At 41.8% G+C, this 18,596-nt stretch overlaps 1 protein-coding gene across 1 annotated transcript in view; it reads left to right on the plus strand.

Annotated features, from left to right (window-relative positions):
- The window catches only part of CHD1L (chromodomain helicase DNA binding protein 1 like), a 60,766-nt gene that overhangs the window by 26,064 nt on the left and 16,106 nt on the right, over positions 1-18,596 (plus strand). The window contains exons 8-17 of the mRNA XM_025933106.2: positions 204-359; positions 1,088-1,180; positions 2,520-2,616; positions 4,344-4,417; positions 6,594-6,704; positions 9,892-10,006; positions 10,633-10,786; positions 12,710-12,875; positions 16,951-17,099; positions 18,084-18,247. Coding sequence (XP_025788891.1) covers positions 204-359; positions 1,088-1,180; positions 2,520-2,616; positions 4,344-4,417; positions 6,594-6,704; positions 9,892-10,006; positions 10,633-10,786; positions 12,710-12,875; positions 16,951-17,099; positions 18,084-18,247 — 1,279 coding nt within the window. The remainder of the gene's footprint in view (positions 1-203; positions 360-1,087; positions 1,181-2,519; positions 2,617-4,343; positions 4,418-6,593; positions 6,705-9,891; positions 10,007-10,632; positions 10,787-12,709; positions 12,876-16,950; positions 17,100-18,083; positions 18,248-18,596) is intronic.

Consider the following 18,596-nt stretch of genomic DNA (forward strand, 5'->3'; position numbering starts at 1 on the left):
AAGAGAAAATACATTTACAGTACCATAGTGTATTTGTTGGGGGAAAAAAAAAATCTGCACTTAAGTCAACCTGTGTAGTTCAAACCCACGTTGTTCAAGGCTCACCTATATTATGAAAAATGACAAGACTGGTCTAGCATGTGGAATTGGTATGAAAATTTTGTCCTACACTTCTTGTGTTGTTGGTTTCTTTCCTTACACAGCAAATGAACTACACAAGCTCTTGCAGCCATTTCTGCTGAGGCGAGTGAAAGCCGAGGTAGCTACAGAGCTTCCCAAGAAGACAGAGGTGGTGATATACCATGGCCTGTCAGCATTGCAGAAAAAATACTACAAGGCCATTCTGATGAAAGACCTAGGTAATCAGAGGGCACTTGACTGCTCAGAAACTCAGGATGTGATTTTCATGGAGGGGAATATTTTATTATCACGCATGCTTCGTATAGCAATATGGGATGGGATTTTGTATTCTGAATATCGTTCAGTCAGCTGCAGTGAAACTGTGCAGGGTATCTTTACTGGAACGCAGACTTTACTGGTTGTTGCACTGGTGAAATTTCCTTTTCTTCCCCCACCCAGTTGTCCATACTGTGTAGCAGTTAGTTAAGCAAACATTCTAGGTAGGCCGGTCACACCTTTCATCTTTCCACCCTGTCACATATTTAACATATTGCACACCTTTTTTGTTGAATAAGACTCACTGGGAGGAGTTGGGAGTGGAAACGGAGTCTGTCGCTTTGCATTTTTTTTAGAGAGAGCATGCACGCGTTGGGGAGAGGGACAGAGGGGGAGGGAGAGAAAATCTTAAGCAGGCCCCATGGTCAGTGTACAGCCTGATGTAGGCTCGAGCCAATGACCCTGGGATCATGACATGAGCTGAAATCAAGAGTTGGATATTCAACTGACTGAGCCACTCAGGTGCCCCAATATGCTGCTAATTCTTAATGCAATTCAGTGAAATTTAGGAGGTTATTATAGGTTTGAGAGATATATACCGAAATAAATGAGGTTATATATGGAAACGTAGAGTTTTTGAGTTTTTTGTTTTTGTTCAAAAGTCCATTTCTCCCTGTGTCTCTGTTTACAGCTGCATTTGAAAATGAGACCGCAAAGAAAGTTAAACTTCAGAATGTCTTGTCCCAGCTTCGGAAGTGTGTGGATCACCCGTATTTGTTTGATGGTGAGACAGTGCCCTTTTTTCTCACATTGCTTTTCATGAATATTTCTGTGGCCAACATCATAGCAAAATTCTTGAAAAGAATTTTCCATATTTACTGTCTAGTGTTCTCCCCATTTTCTTTCTAATTTTTCTATGTTGATGTAATTTAGTATACTGTTCATATTCAACTTTCTTCATTTGTCCCCTTAATGTCTTCCCCATGGCTTTGATTTTTCTTTTCAAATTCAAGATCCAGCCACAGATCCTGAATTATATTTGGCTGTCTCCTTTGCTTTTTTTTTTTTTTTTTTTTTTTTTTGCCTTTTTTGGTCTTTCATGAAATTACAGTTTTGAAGAATCAAGGCCAGTTGTTTTATGGGTTGTCTCATCTGGATTTAGGGATCATGTCTTCGTGTTTAGATGTCCCATTGTCTTAAACCCACTCCATGGCCAGCCTTTCATCATCGCCATTGAACTTTGCAAGTTTACCAGTGATACCTTCAATGGTTGTCCGTTCACATTTTAATTAACCTCTTAAAACCTTTGACACAGTTGATCACTTCTTTCTTGAAACACTTTCTTCCTTTGGCTTTTGGAATGCTTTCTATTACTTCTCCATTTGCCTGTATCCACTTCTTCTCAGCCTCCTTCGCTGCTTTCTCTGTACCTTAGAGATGTCTGCAAATTTCCCTGTAAATGCTGTTTTAGCTGCACACCGCACATCTCAATATGTAGTGTTTTCATTTTCATTCAGACTAGGGCTTTTTTGAGTCATTCTGACAGGTAGCCTTTGGGACGCTTCCAGGACTTTTGCGGCCTTGGGAGGACTAGAATGGGTAGGACCAATGTGGAGGGTTTGCTGCAGTTCTTTTAAGGGAGTGTTTGCCAGGTAGTACTATGAATTGTAGAGTCTTAATCAGGTGCATTTCAGAATCTTTTTTTAAGGAAGGGGGGGATTGGGAACTTGTAGATTTTGAAAGAAGCTCTCTAGGTTATTCTGACTGCCATCCCCCAGCTTAAGAGTTACTAGTTTATACATCTAAGCTGTATTTCTTGATTTGTTTTCTCAAGCGAGAGTCTCAAATTTTCAATTCTCTGGACTTTAGCATGTCCCTGTGCCTCCTTTTCCTAAAGAGTGGGCTTGTTCCTTGAATGGACATTTTTTGTCATATTGGGGGTATTGGCTCTGTGACTGATGTTAAGCAGCACTGAGATTATCATGCAAACACATAATTATAAATGCCTCAAAGAGAGATGAGACTTGGGCCCATTATCAGAAGGAGCTTGGCTTCTTGCTGTGGCCTTGCCTTTGGCTTCTTCTACTCAAGGAGTCTGCCCTGACTGGGGACACATTTTTCAGGTGTGGAACCAGAGCCTTTTGAAATTGGAGACCACCTGATCGAGGCCAGTGGGAAACTTCATCTACTGGATAAGCTCCTGGCATTCCTGTATTCCAGGTAGGTGGTTGGTTCACATTTTCTGCTCTGAGCTGGTGATTTTTGAAACCAGAATAATGAACAACTCATTGATTTCTTGAGACTAATTCCAGTTTCCCTTTTTTTTAAGACCCCGATTCTGGTTCCATCTTCTTGCCAACTACACCCACAGCCATCCCCATCCCACCCCATCCCCTCCATAATCATCCTTCCTTTTCCCGAATTCCTATAGCACCTAGGATCCTAATCTAGCACTTGGCAATGCACTGCCTTAATCTGTTGTCTGGTTAATTGGTATTAATCTTATCACTCCAGCTGTATTGTTTAGTTCCACAAAGAGATAACATCAAGCATTTCTTTTTTAATTACTTGCTGGTACCTTGCATTAATTGGCACCTAATGAAGGCTTTGTAAATCTTCACTTTGGTTAACCTGTGGCATTTGGTTCAGGGCGAACTTGGGGGATTCTTTCCCAGAGACATGAATTGGGTAGCAGAAGACTAAGTCACTTCTGGAGCTTTAAAATGTTCAGCTAAGTGTTCAGTAGGCTGGTGGCCAGCCTTTACCTGATCCTTCTGGTCCCCAGTAGGACAGAGGAGTCTAGAAAAAGCCCAGCTTCCCAAGGGTTTCTAAGTTGTCCCTATGGGACAACTGCCCCAAGTGGGCCTGAACTAACCTCAAAACCTCAGATTTGGCGAAATCACCCAACATTAGGAATGTGCAAATCAAATAATTGCATGTCTTACTGTATTTTATTGGCTGTGATATATCTACTATAAGTGTGTTTGAGGTACAGGAGGACCCATAAACATCTTCTGTCCAACCTTTTCATTTCACAGGTGATAAAACAGGCCCAGAGTGGTCATGACTTGTCTAAAGTCACACAGCCAGCAAATGACAGAGATGGGATTAGAATTGAGGCCCTTGGCTTCAAGTTCAATGTCCTTTCCAAGTATTTGAGGCTACAGTCTTGAAAGGGTTCTTCATAATTGTTCCTTTATGTGCATCGCAAGCTCAGATTAAATTAGTTTTCCTAATGAGACTCTTGTTTTGATAGTGCCGTATTTCTTTATGAAAACTTAAATAATACCTGATAACATAGGACTGTAGGCTCATCTTCATTCTTGACTTAATTCATTTTTCCTTTTCCTTTCCTCTCTTCTCCCTGTACATAAATAAGTTTTTTTAATGTATTGTAGGGGATATGAGATGCCACCTGCCCCTTGCTTCTCTAAAGTGATACTTTGCAGACTTTTCAACTAATATAGCTGGAGATGAGAGGCTAGTGATTTTATACTCCCCAAGTAGAGAATGGCTATGGATGGCTGACCCCAAGTTCTTTGGGGTTTCTGACTTGGGCTTTTGTGCATTTGAATTTTGCATTTTATTCTTCCTATATCTTTCTTTATTTTTCTGTTAAAAAGAAAGTGTATTTTTCTCTCCGTTAGTAAATTGACATTCTAGAAAGAGGTTTCTTGGTTGTACTAGGACTTTCTATAGCCTCTAGTGCATTGACATTTGCTCCTGGGAATATCCCCACTCCAGTTTGAGAACTTGTGCTCTGCAGGATATGACTACATGTGGAGCTATTTATGTGGAACATTTAGCATGTCTGAGGAAGTCTCTGTAAATGATTATGATATTTATATTTCCCCTTTGGTAATTTTATTCTTTGGTAGGTTTCACCTGAGGGAAACTCACCTTAAATACCTAGAGTTGGCAGCCTTTCCTTTTCTCTTTCTTGCCAGGGGCCATCGAGTTTTACTTTTCTCCCAAATGACCCAGATGTTGGATATTCTCCAAGACTACATGGACTACAGAGGTGACATCCCTTGGCCATTATGTTGCTTAAGCCTTTTTAGCAGTCCATCAGGTCCATAAAGAGTAATCTGGGGTGTGGGGATATTACAGAGGAAAGTAGTGAAAGAACATTAGCCTGAACCAAAGGAAGATTGAAAGTAAGGAGAGATGTGTGTCACACAAGGATTGACAGCTGGGTAGAGACACATGGGCAGAAATAAACACACACATTCCCACTGGCGATGTGATTTAAAATTATGGGTACTGGAAGAAATGTGAGTTGCAGAAATGTTGAGTGATTTGAAAATGCTTGCTAAAAAAGAACTTTCAGTGTCTTGTAACATTCAACTCAACATTTGAGCATTTGTTCAGGAGCAGTAGAGAAGATGATATTATAGAGATACCACATATCAGCTAAGCGAAAGGAATTTTTTTTTTGTATAAACAATAGGGAATTGTTGCGACCAGCGCAACAAACACCGAGATCAGGGTCCTGAGGGTAGGGGAATGTAAGAAAGAAAAGAGAAGCCAGTTTGGGAACAGGAGGGTCCCCTGGGCTGATGGCCCAAGTGACGGCTTTATTGTTGCTGTACACAATCTTTTATATCAAGACTCTTATGGGTCAGGCCATTCTAAGAATAAACAGGTTTCGCGTGATCACTGCCAGCCAAAACATTTAGTTTCGTGTATATTGTGAACTTTCTAAACGGGTCATGGCAAGGTCCTGTTGATAAATTGCTAGCAAAACACAGTTCCCATGTTTGTTTCTATTTGACCCGGGGTAGAAAGGGGGGTAACATTACTCCCAACACCCACAGACCACAGGCTTCAGGAATTAGCTTTCTCAGCCTTGACAAGGCTTTCGTATGCCTTTGCAAGTGGGGGAATGGGAGGGGGAACCACCGGGTTGGCTGAGTCAACAGGGAGCCGTTGCTCAACCCGGTCTCAGCCTGGCACCGGGGTCCAGCCTCCCACAGGGAATGTAAGTTATTACCTGGGTATCTTGTTTAACATATAATAAAATTATTGTGGAGGGCTTCTGAATGACTTAGTTAAGTGTCTGGCTCTTGATCTTGACTTAGGTCATTATCTCACAGTTTGTGTGTTCAAGCCCTGTGTCCGACTCTGCACTGATAGAGCCTGCTTGGGATTCTCTCTCTTCCTCTCTCTCTGCCCCTCCCCCACTTGCATGCTTGTGCTCACTCCAGCATTCTCTCTCTCTCTCTCTCTCTCTCTCTCTCTCTCTCTCTCAGGATAAATAAACTTTGAAAGAAATGTGGGATGATGGGAAAAGGCTGTAACATTGATTGTTCATGAGATCAGTGGTGAAAGAGTATCAGCTTCAGACCGTACGAATTTAAAACATGAATTTAGAGTAGGTCTCTCAGAGCCACTTGATGCCCTCCAAGTACTGTAGTATACCTGGTCCATTGGACACTTGGCAGGAAATGCCATAGGCATGTTGAGGAATCTCTAGATTCACAAACAGCGCTTGAGAGTAGGATTCCCCTTCTTGACAGGGTTCTGTGGTGATGGGTGGAGAATCTGTAGCTTCATTGAAGGGTAGCTGCTGGGCCATTGGGCAGGCTCACTGACCAGCTCCCAAGTGCTTGTCTTACTGCTTGCATAAGTTAAGAACTCTGTCGAGGCACAATTGGAAACTGCCATGCAGCATGGTTCACAGTGTGCTTCAGGGTTGGTTGGGATAGTCAGAATTGACTGTTAACTCCACAACTATCAGATACATCAACTGCATGTATTTCAAAAACCCAGAGAGCTATGTTATGTTGAGTTCTTTTGTTTTTAAATGTTTTATTTTTTTGAGAGAGAGACAGAGCATGAGCAGGAGAGGGGCAGAGAAAGAGTGAGACACAGAATCCGAAGCAGGCTCCAGGCTCTGAGCTGGCAGCACAGAGCCCACCGCGGGGCTCGAACTCACCGACTGTGAGATCATGACCTGAGCCAAAGTCAGATGCTTAACCGACTGAGCCATCCAGGCACCCCTATGTTGAATTCTTTTGTAAAACAATGAAATGTCCCCTAAATTTAGATTTTTCCCATGGGATTTGCTTGAAGTAGAGGTATACCTGTATACAGAAAGGGATAAAATTAGCATTTGCTTCTGAGCTGACAATGTTTTATTCCCCAAAGAATATGTGAAAAGGGTTTATATTTCTGTTTTCTTTTTCTCTGTGAAGGGTACAGCTATGAGCGCGTGGATGGTTCTGTGAGAGGAGAAGAGAGACACCTGGCCATTAAGAACTTTGGACGGCAGCCTATTTTTATTTTTCTCCTGAGTACCAGGGCAGGTAGGCCACATAACCATTGACAAAAGCAGACAAATAAGGGGAGATATAGTACTTTTACATCCTGGCCATTAGCATGTTTTTCCTTAATTCTCTGAAAGGTGAGGTCATTAAGGAGGAGCGTAAAACAGGGGAATTGAGGGATTTGTTGTAAGTGTATCGAAGTACTGGGCTCCTAGCATGGGGTTCTTTTCCTGTCCAAGTTTTCTAAGCTGCCAAGTAAGGCTGAAACCAGGGGTTGTTGGAAAGTAATTTTAACCTGCTTTGACCACTGAGCTGGGTTGTCCTGTAAGATGTCTGTAATTCACATTCAGTAGAGACCACTCTCTTTCCCAGCTATGAATTTGGGAAGTGAGATAACAACCTGTCTGCTAGTTATCCCTCCTCCTTACGTAGTCTGGAATAGTGCTGTCAAAGCTTAATCAAGTCTAGCTTTTTAAAAAGTTGTGATCCTAATGAAATTGCCACCTCTTTGGAATTATTATTTTTTTTTTTTTTAATTTTTTTTTTTTTCAACGTTTATTTATTTTTGGGACAGAGAGAGACAGAGCATGAACGGGGGAGGGGCAGAGAGAGAGGGAGACACAGAATCGGAAACAGGCTCCAGGCTCTGAGCCATCAGCCCAGAGCCTGACGCGGGGCTTGAACTCACGGACCACGAGATCGTGACCTGGCTGAAGTCGGACGCTTAACCGACTGCGCCACCCAGGCGCCCCGTCTTTGGAATTATTATTTTTTTTTAATTTAATTTTTTTTTTCAACGTTTATTTATTTGTGGGACAGAGAGAGACAGAGCGTGAACGGGGGAGGGGCAGAGAGAGAAGGAGACACAGAATTGGAAACAGGCTCCAGGCTCTGAGCCATCAGCCCAGAGCCCGACGCGGGGCTCGAACTCACGGACCGCGAGATCGTGACCTGGCTGAAGTCGGACGCTTAACCGACTGCGCCACCCAGGCTCCCCTGGAATTATTTTTAATGTGACTTAAGTCATAAATATTTTTATATGACATTTGTAGTGCTTTTATACACTCTTCAGTTGTTTGAAATCTGTTCATGGAGATGAAATTATTATTATGTCATGGAGCAAGCAGACCTTAGTGTTGAACTTCTAGAATCTTAGTTTCATTATCTTAGTTTTTGTAGACCTGAATCTTAATGGAATGGATGCAAGAACATTAGGGGGATGTGTGTCCTCTATTAAAGAGAGATCAACATCTTTCTAAAGAGAGAGTTCTATCTTAAAAAGTATTTAAGTGTCTAGTACGGTGAGGGTGCATAAAAGACGTGTTAAATAGAATCCCTGACCATAAGGAGATTTTCTCACCTGTGTGTGTCTCATCTCTGTCCTACAAAGATATAATCTGATTCGTTTGGCTTCACTTGCTTCCAGTGTCATAGACTGCACCCTGCATCAGCCATTTATTCATGTCCTCAGTTGTCTCTAAGGTGGTCTTAGGAGAAGCTGGAAGGATCAGGGCAAATGCATCTTCAGTGTTGGGAAAACAGCTCTCCTTCTGCTTTAATGATTTTGTCATCTTCATATTGCGAGAGTGGCATCACGTTTGAAGGTCTAAAATTAGGAAGAAAGAGTAAGCTCCTGGGAGTACTAGAATGAGTCAAAACAGAGTAATCTTTTAAGAACGGAAGCAATCCTGGACATGAGCCTTTTCCAAACAATGATGATCACATTTGCTATCACTTTTTAGCTGTAAATTAGCAGGGTTATTTATTTAACAGGTTTCCCTCCAACTTTCAAATAGTTCTGTGATTGAATCATGTTGCCACCGGGTGGCAGTGGTAGCTCGTGAGATGTTCCAAACAAGAATGGAGAATAGCTTATTTGTAAAACATCACCCCTTAATTTAATGAGGAAGCGCTGAACTCAGATGTTAACCCAAGAAGAAGAAAACTTTTATGTCTCATGCTGTGATGAAATAAGTGCCAGGGAGATTCTCTGGCATAGTGGGTGAAAGCGAAGGCTCTGGAGCCAGACTGTGTGGGACTGACTCCTGCCTCTCTCACTTCCTGGCTGTGTGATCTCTGCTGAGTCCCTGGACTTCTCTGCTCTTCTGTCTATAAAATGAGGGTAATAATAGTAAACTACTCATAGGGGTGTTGTGAGGATTGAAGGAGTCAGTATACATAAAGCGCTTAGAACATTGCTTGGCACGTAGTAAGCACAGCACAAACGTAGCTGGCATTATTATAAGGTCTAATTTAGCATCTCTCAGTAATCAGTCTTTATTATGTCTTTATTCCAGCTTTAATTTTATATGAAGGCTTTAATTAGAATGTTCCTGCCTGACTTGTCTTGAGAGCCAGCTTACAGTCGGTAGCCCATCTCAAAAGTTAGTCCTTAATTCAAGCTGTTGGAACAAGCCCTTTCAGGCTTGCTTGTCTCCGCAATGAGCTGTAACGACCCTGGCAAGAGGGAGTCCCTTTTGTACTTGTTTCCACATTAATCAAAGACAAAGCTGTAATTTGCTTTCATGGTTCTCTTAATTAATTCTCATCATCCAAGAAGCCTCCTCAGCCCTTTTCCTACAATGCTGAAGAAAGATCAGAAAGTTGTCCCGTGGAGTGTCCTTATCCTGTGACTGGTTTTGTTACCCACTCTTTGATTAATGTGGAAACAAATACAGAAAAGACTTTCTAAAGTTTTCTCCAGTCAGAGGGAGGTAGTTTCCTGCTCTGCTGAGGAGTGTAATAAATAAATGTCATCCCCTGCTCTCATTAGCTTGCATCAGGGATCTTGCTACCTTAGCTATAACCTACAGTGGATATTAACTCCTCTCTTAGCAGTGTCCACAGCAGAAGACCCCTTGCATATTTAAAACTGTTTTCTTTTGAAAGAGTGTGTGTCCTCTTTCACAGACTAAACAGACCAAGATTTTTAAACGGAAGAGATGTAAATTGGCTTCCTGGGACTAACTTCACTATGCACTTTTACTGTTTGCCCCTGCTCCCCTCATTCTGTTACTTTCAATACTTAAGGTTTCCCAAGTCAGGCAATAGGCAGCAGTGTTAACCACTGCAAGGTCCTGGAGTTAGGGATGGGTGTTAGTTTGAAAGGTGAGGCCAATTGTTTTGTCTGATCTTAATTTACCATTCGTCCCCGTAGCCTTGCACCTTTATGGTCTAGCCCGTAGCCAGCTTGCTGCTGATCACATTCCTTTTGCATTGTTTTCAGGTGGAGTGGGCATGAACTTAACAGCTGCAGATACTGTTATTTTTGTTGACAGTGATTTCAATCCGCAGAACGACTTACAGGCAGCTGCCAGAGCTCACCGGATCGGCCAGAACAAGTGAGAGATTTCAGCATCAGTGTTTTTCCACATCCCTGGCTCCTCAGCTGTTCTCGGTTGGGGAGGGAGGTGAACGACCTGGTGGGCCCAGTGACATCCCAACTGGAGGGTGAGAGAGCACTGGGTTTTAGCCCAGCTTTGCTGCTGACTCGTTGAAGACTGCTGGCCAGCACACATTCTTCTTGCACACATGATTTGTTAAAAACCACAGTCAAGCCATGAAATAGAAGCCATGAACTTCTAAAGACGAGAAGGAACCTTTAGAAGTTATTTAACTCTTTTTTACCTGAGTTAAGGTCTGATTCAGTTTAAAAATGAAGTTCTGGTGTTGTAGAGTTAGGCTACAAAGATCATGGAGATCTGCCTGAGGTTTTCCTTCACTGTTCCCATCAGGAACCTCAGTTATGGCCTCTCCTCATCCCTTGACTCTCTTGGAAATCTTCAGTGAGTACCTCTGGGAGGCCAGATCTCTCTAACAGATGCTCATGTCCACAGTACAGTCTCCCTTTAGCTGTACCCTGAGCATGGCATTTGGGGTTTGTTTCCCTTTAGGTGTATTGACCTTGCATGCTGTGTTCATCTGTGCGGACCCTCACGGCACATTTGTCTCCTTTGACCCTGTACAGGTCTGTTAAAGTTATTCGGCTGATCAGCCGAGACACTGTGGAGGAAATAGTCTGTAGGAAAGCGGCCTCCAAACTCCAGCTCACCAGCACAGTCATAGAGGGAGGCCATTTTACTTTGGGGGCCCGGAAACCTGCAGCCGATGCTGACCTCCAGGTATAAGATCTTATTCTTCCTTTAAGAATGTGTCCTGTTGTCAGTATTTTCTTGTGGGTGAGAAAGCAGATGCAAAGAACTAGCTTTAAAACCCATTGTCCCCAGCTACACATTTGTTCCCAGGTCTGTTCCACATGTACCTGCCATACTGTCTACTGCATGCAAGCAAGGAGCTAAAAATGATTGTGATGAATAAAGGTAGCAGAATATGGAGTGACAGGGATGGGTTTTAGACCCCTGACTTGGATTCACATCCAAGCCTTGACACTTACTGGCTGTGTGGCTTTGAGCAGATAGCTTGACCTCTCAGATCTACTTCTATTTGCATTTTCAAAAAATGAGAATATTGCAAGTTACCTCAGAGGAGTGTTCAAAAAAAAAAATTAGATAAAATAGAGAACTCGGCATAATAAATGATGGTTAATCTCATACCTTGTCTTAACCCCAGAGCTTTTGATCAGTGAGTGATCTTCATAGTCAGAGGATGGTAAATGAGATCAGGAATTCAGAATTGTTCCATAGGAAAAAATGGATGAAAGATGAGAGTTAATTGCTTGAGGAAGGGAATATTGGATAGGAAACAAATGCTGACTTACAGATTTTCTCTTCTGGAATGGGGCTTCGAGTTACTCTACAGCAGCCCCTGGGTTAAAATTAGAACTCATGATATATCCTAGATTCTTCCATTTTGCCCAAAGGGATCATATTCACTGAAACAGTTGGAGAGACGCACTTCCGATAGTACTTAGCACAAAGTAAGCATTCAGTAAATGTTCACTGCATCTGTCTCACTGTAGAATAATGAAACTGCTTTCCCTCTTTCAGGACTTCAGAACTCTATACATTTTAGATTTAATAAACCACAACCACATCTTTTATTACTAGGTTCTTTGTATTTTAAAACAAACAACGAAGAAACTGCTTTCATCTGAGACCAGGTCACTGGGTTGTTACCTTCGTTTTTGGCAACCAAAGAGATAACTAGTAGAGTCTGAATGAGAAAGAGAGAAATCAGACATTAGAACCCGAATGTAACCTTCTGGTTTCCTGGAGCTGAGCAAGAATCCCAACAGAGCCCTGTCAAACAGCCAGTGTTGGGAACAGTTTACATTCCTACCAGTATTTGGCCTAATATTTACTAGACTGACCCAGTCTAAAAGGATAAGATACGAACTAGAAGTCAAGATGTGAATCTACGTTGATTTGGAATCTAAGAGTGCTTAAGGAGGTGCAAAGTTGGAAGTAGGTATTTAAAGCCAGGGAAGTGATCTGAACTGTTTGGATGGTTCTTGTGACCCTAGGGAATGGGTAGGCTCAATAGGTACCTTTGAGATAAGGGAAGAGAGGCAGAATAATGCAATTGTCAGAGGAGTATTGAAGAAGATTAGAATTGAGAAATGGCCTTCAGGTCTAGCCATCAGTTGTTACTGGTCTTCGTGAAGGTGAGTCCCATGGAGCGCTGTGGTAGGAAACCAGATTGCCAGAGGAGAGAAGTCAGTTGATGGTGGAGGGAAGGTACCCAGCATAGCCTTCTTCCAAGTTTGTCAGTGGGAGAGAAGCTCACTGGGCCTCTGACTTCTCGCGTGGCTGCTGGAAGTGCCTGTGGCCTGTGAGAAAGACTCCTGAGAACTGCCATAGATAACGCAGGATATTACTGTTCTTGAGAAAAAAAGAGGCTAATTTTTTTTTTGTCCTCGAGAGTTGTCAGAGTCATCGTCACTGATCAGTATTTATCACCTCTCTGCTTGGCCATCATCCAACCACTAAATGGCCCTGTTGGTATCATCGTCGTGGGGAGAGTAGAACAGCCGGCCAGCAGGGAAGGAGCCTGCCCTGTGTCAGCAAGCCATTTAGCAAAACACTGACGTCCCAATGCCTGTTTTCATGAGAACCAACTGGACTTTTTCATTTTCTCCATTCAAGTTGAGTGAGATACTCAAATTTGGTTTGGATAAACTGCTGTCATCTGAGGGGAGTACTGTGGATGAGATAGACCTGGAGATGATCCTGGGAGAAACAAAGAATGGCCAGTGGATCTCTGACACCTTGCCTACAGCAGAAGAAGGAATCCAGGAGCAGGAGGAAGGCAGTAAGTGGGGGGTGAAAGTAGAGCAAATGGCACAGCTGCCTGATTTAGACGTGAGTGAGATAGGTCCTGATAGGAAGTCCTGGAGAGTGCTCCCTGGGGCATCTTTTCCTACCCAGCCCTATTCTCATTGTGGGCACACAGTTGAAGTCTTCCTTGGTCTAAGAATTCTTCCTAGACTGACTAGCAATTGCCTGTTCCCTTGTAGCTGAACTTTGAACCCACTCAATGATATTAATGCTCGTGGTAGTATCTCAAGGATTTTAATTTGTACTTTTTCCTGCCTTCGTTGCAAGCGTCTTCTCTTTTATTAATAAATCCCACTGTCCTTATTATGGTTGCCCTCTCATGGTGAGTCCTCTTCTGAATAGTAGAATGATTTGGTTTTTACATGGTCGTTAATACTGGTTGAGCATTTATTCTGTGCTCAATCAGAAGTGTGTACCGTGTCCTGTGCTTAATACCTGTTTTCTCGTTTAATCTTCACCATACTTTAAGGTGTAGGTACTGCTATTTTTTTACTGAAACAGTACATGTAAATCATGAGATAATTTTTGTCTTTCCTGAATTTGGTCAACATTTGTCTTTTTTGTCCATTTCGGTTCTGAGTATTTGAAATTCTGACTTGAAGCGTTTTTTTACATAGGAGCTTTGTAAAGATATTCCCCGCTGTCTTACAGTCATTTTATTGTCTTGTACCAGTGGCAGCAAGAATTCAGTGTGGACGGGGGTGAGGTTTGAGAGTCTTACTCTAGACTTAATTCAAGAATACCTTAATTCAAGAGAGCTGTAGTTTCTTTACTAGATGATGCCTCCCTTTTTGGTAGGGAGTGAGATTGGCAGGGACTTTGGTAGGGACTTCTGGCTTTGTGATTCTCTTGTTTCTGTAGGATCCCCACTTTTCATCACTTGCTTCCTTTCTTTGCCATAGAACTGCCAGGGGATGTCTCTCTCTCCCCTAGAAGCAGTGCCTTCCCAGATTGCTGACTGCATGCACTTTCTAGTCCCTTCCTTTTAGTTTCTTGGTAGCCAGTGCTCTGACCTGAGTCTGAGACGTGTTCTTACTGTTTTTCTATTTAGGTTGTGGCACTGTGTTCAGGGGGCTGTGTCTGACACTGCCTGTCTTCTGCGTCACTCTCAAGTCTGGTGTGGGCTCTGGAACTGGCTCCATTGGCGTTTGAATGTTCATTTCTCTACTTATCTGCAGATTGAAGTTTGTAATATTCTCAGACTCCCTAGTTTTATAGAAGCCATGGATTAGTGGTGGTTTTACAGGGTATACGGAGAGATTGGGATTTAGGCAACTAGCTTCATTCTACCGGATACAGCTCTTTGACTTTTCTCATTTTGTCTTTTAAATTTCTTAATATTAGTATCCCATTTTTATTCTTCAGATACTCTTTCTTGTTCTCTGTTTTACTTGTATCTTGTTCTCATTTCACAGATGTAATGTCCTCTCTTGAGATGTTTATCATAGCTTTTGAAAAGTATTCTTTTTCTTTCTTTCCTCTCATTGCTGCCATTGCTGTTTTCAAAATTTGTTTTGGAACATCTTGTTTTTGTTTTGAGTTTTCCTGAAATAGCTGGTGTCCTCTGGCTGTCTGAAAAACATGTGCCGGTGAAGGGCCGAAGCTGACAGGCAGCCCCAAGCCGAGCAGGTGTATCTTGATCCTTATTCCATCATTACTGGTTGGTGACCTGGCTTCTGTATTTGAAGTCTTTTCATTGGGCAACTTAGTTTCCCCAGATGAATCCTTTAGTATCTTTCTTGGGTTGGAATAAACCTGTTTGCTCAAATTGAAGAGACCACGGGAGTCCAAGGTTAACGGTGCTCCTGTTACTTGGTATACAGAACTTCTCTCAGATCCCGTACTGTCCAGCACTCTGTCCTTATACATCCTAACCTTCGGAGGATTGACAGGGTCTCTAGTCTCATAATCACCTCTTGACTAGGCACCTGTGTTTGGCTTTCACGGTTTTTCTTAATCCGATCTGATTGCTTCAGCCACTTTCCGTTTTCCAAGAATTACTGAACTTTTCATTCACTGTTGTCTCCTGGCTTTTCAAAATCCCTTCACTGCTATTTAGTGGTTTTAGGTGGGAGGCAAAATGGATGCATGTGACCTGATTTTGAAGTTCTGTTTGGATTACATTAGTGAAGCTTGCACCCATTTCTGCGCTCATTCTAGATTAATTTGAGATTACTTTCCTCATGTTACTAGGACAAAATAAAATTTTGTTGTTTTCCAGGAAGACTTCTATTCTTTAGTCAGTCCAGCTGCCAGAAAAGATTTTCCACTTGTATTAAAATTTGGAATCTTCTCTTTGATCAGTGAGTACAGTTTCTGTGGTAGATGGTGCCACTGACAGGACACAGATGAGGGCCTAGGCCTGTGGTCTCCAACCCCCTCTTGGCTGAAGAGTGAAGACAGGGAGCACGATTAAAAATAATATAAATGAATATGAAAGACCAGTAGTTAAAGCAGCTCCAATCAAAAATAAATAAAAAATAGGGTTGCTTTATCTGGAATGCTAGGGTTTTTTTAAAAAACATATTTATAGGTTGAGAATTGCATGCAATATGAAGCTACATATGTTGATCATATTTGACACTTCTCAGCTCTTTATTTTTTTCCCACTTGTTGATAGAGCACCTCATTGAAAGCACCCTGCTGATTTAATTAGCAAATGCCAATTAGAATTACAGCTGGTTGGATTTGGGTACAAGTGTGAAGCAGTTGATCTCTTGAGAATGAAAATGTTTTGCTTTCATACTCTCTAGAGAAAACATACTTCTAGCTGATTTCATAATGCTGTGAAAATACATTCTTTGGTAATATGTGCTATTAAATACGTTTCACTTTAGAATCATTATCTCATCTCTCTGTGGTTTACTGGTCTTGGCTGGTCATGACCTCTCTTTATCACTGATTCATGATCTTGGCATATCACCCAACCTCTTTCAGCCTTTGTGTCCTCATCTGTAAAATGGTGCTGTTAGTGTCTGCTTTACCCTTTTAAATAGTTGAAGAATCAAATGTGATAATAGATGTGAAAGTGCTCTGACAGTACAAAATGCTATTCAAGATTACACTGTTGTCATTATTGTTATTACTGTAACCAGTATTTGCTGACTTGTTCACTCCATCCTTCCGCAGACACAGTAATGCACTGAAAAGAGCATGTTGGCTCTTGAGTCAAAATCCTGCCTTCATTTATTAACAGTGAGAACTGGAGTCCCATGATCCCTGTCTGAGCCTCATTTTTCCCTTTCTTCAGCAGGGTTAGTTATACCAAGATTGTGGGGAGGCTTCATAAAGATACTTTATGCGATATGAAAAGAATATTGTAAATCTAAGGGATTATTTTTGTGATTCTCCATTTTCTCATAATTTGCCACTTTTCTCCTCCTTTTCTGTAATATTAAAGGAACAAGTGGAGTATTAAATAGGTGTCCAATAAAAAAAAAGCATGTTTTCAGTTACCTTTTATTAAGTGATCTTAGTGAGATCTATGCTGAAGAATAGTGTGGAATGAGTGACAGGGGATCCAAGACTCAACAGGGTGGAGGTATCCAGCAGAGAGAGACTTGCAGACCAACCAGAGATGGACCAGAAGGGCAACAGCCATATCCTCTCCTTTATTTTTTATTTTTTATTTTTTTTTAATTTTTTTTTTCAACGTTTTTTTATTTATTTTTGGGACAGAGAGAGACACAGCATGAATGGGGGAGGGGCAGAGAGAGAGGGAGACACAGAATCGGAAACAGGCTCCAGGCTCCGAGCCATCAGCCCAGAGCCTGACGCGGGGCTCGAACTCACGGACCGCGAGATCGTGACCTGGCTGAAGTCGGACGCTTAACCGACTGCGCCACCCAGGCGCCCCATATCCTCTCCTTTAAAGAGTAAATGTGTGAGATCCCCACCCGTCAGTGTCCGTGGGATCCCAAATCACAAGCTAGTCTTAGCCCATTTAGAACACAGGTTGTTCTCTTGTTTGCCTTACTTATTGCTTTGAATGGGATTAATCCATTTTTCTTTAGTCTCTAACATTTCTGTTTTGTGTTTTATGTTCTTAGAAAACCATATGTACTTATTTGAAGGTAAAGATTATTCCAAGGAACCTAGTAAAGAAGACAGAAAATCTTTTGAGCAACTGGTGAACCTTCAGAAAACCCTTTTGGAGAAAACTACGCAAGAGGGCCGATTACTCCGAAATAAAGGCAGTGTAAGAACTGTTGATTTATGTAAAAGAATAAATTCTTCCAATTTCTAAGAGAACCAAAAATGATGCTGGGAGTGGTTTATTGAGAAATAAGTATATAAATATTTGTTGAAATGTAAGTATAATTAGGGGCCCCTGGGTGGCTCAGTCAGTTAAGTGTCTGATTTCAGCTCAGGTCATGATCTCGTGGTTCACGAGTTCGAGCCTCACATCGGGTTCTCTGCTGCCAGCACAGAGCCTGTTTTAGATCCTGTATCCCCCGCTCTTGCTGCTCCTTTCCCCCCTCAAAAATAAACATTAAAAAAAAAAGTTGGCATAAATAACATCAACAGGAACAGTGTGTTTTACCATTTAATGCAGGCAAAAGCAGCCCCGTGCATCTAAGCCACCCCAGAAGGGATACACTGTATCACACCAAAATACCGCACTCTACTCCTGATAATTTGACTGTGTCACTAAGAGAGGGTGGCAATCAAGAATGATACATGTTATGTCCGTGGTATTTGACACTTTGTATGTGCTCATTAAATGCTACCCACCATTAAGATAATCATAATGTTGAAAGACTGTTTAAGAAAGAATTCTATAATACATTGTAGGAGGATTTCCTTTAACAGTGGTTAAACCTAAAATGGCCTCCTGCAGGATATGCTTTGTATAAAAAAAAAGTAACTTTTCTGAAGCACCTTATTCCTGTTGAAATTAATCAAAATGATGTACTGTTGTAACAGCCATGCCAGTGCTTTGGTTGAGTTTAGATCACAATATCCTGGTCACCAGGCCAAGTGAGTGAGATGTGTAATATGAACAGTAAATTGAAGTGTCTTGCCACGACCTCCCACCACACAAGGGGCACAGAGACGCAGCTTTATGAAATATTAGTAAGCGTGTTGCTTTCACACAGAATGTGTGTTAGGGATGAATGAAACTCAAGAAGGAATAGGCAGCCCCCAACCTTCCTGGTTATGGATCTTGTTCGTCCTACAGGTTCTCCTCCCAGGCCTTACAGAGGGGTCTGCCAAAAGGAAGCGGATTCTGAGCCCAGAGGAAGTGGAGGACAGAAGGAAGAAGAGACAAGAGGCAGCAGCCAAGAGAAAGAGACTAGTGGAAGAGAAGAAGAGGAAAAAGGAAGAAGCAGAACATGAAAAAAAGTACATGTATATTATTTGACTATATTCTAATAAAGCTGAGGGTCACATTTGATAAAGGAATCACTGTTGTATAGAGTCCACAGTTGAATACTTTAAACTTGCAGAAAACTTCTATAGAACTGGTAGTTTCTATGGGTAATAGAATATTTTTTTTAAACATCAAATGTTAACCCTAACAGTTAGTATGCTTTTGTGAAAAGTCCTGAGTGCCGAAGGCAGAGAAGATTCATTTAGTTGAAGCAAGAAAAGATTTTATTGTAGCTGCCTGACAAAGAGTAGTTCCCTTGAATGGTACCTTATTCTTAAAAACAGGGACATGCGGTGGCTGCTCGTTACTGAAGCATAGTCA

Source organism: Puma concolor, chromosome C1, assembly GCF_028749965.1.
Source record: "Puma concolor isolate L17-30 chromosome C1, mPumCon1.1.hap2, whole genome shotgun sequence".
NCBI lineage: Eukaryota > Metazoa > Chordata > Mammalia > Carnivora > Felidae > Puma > Puma concolor.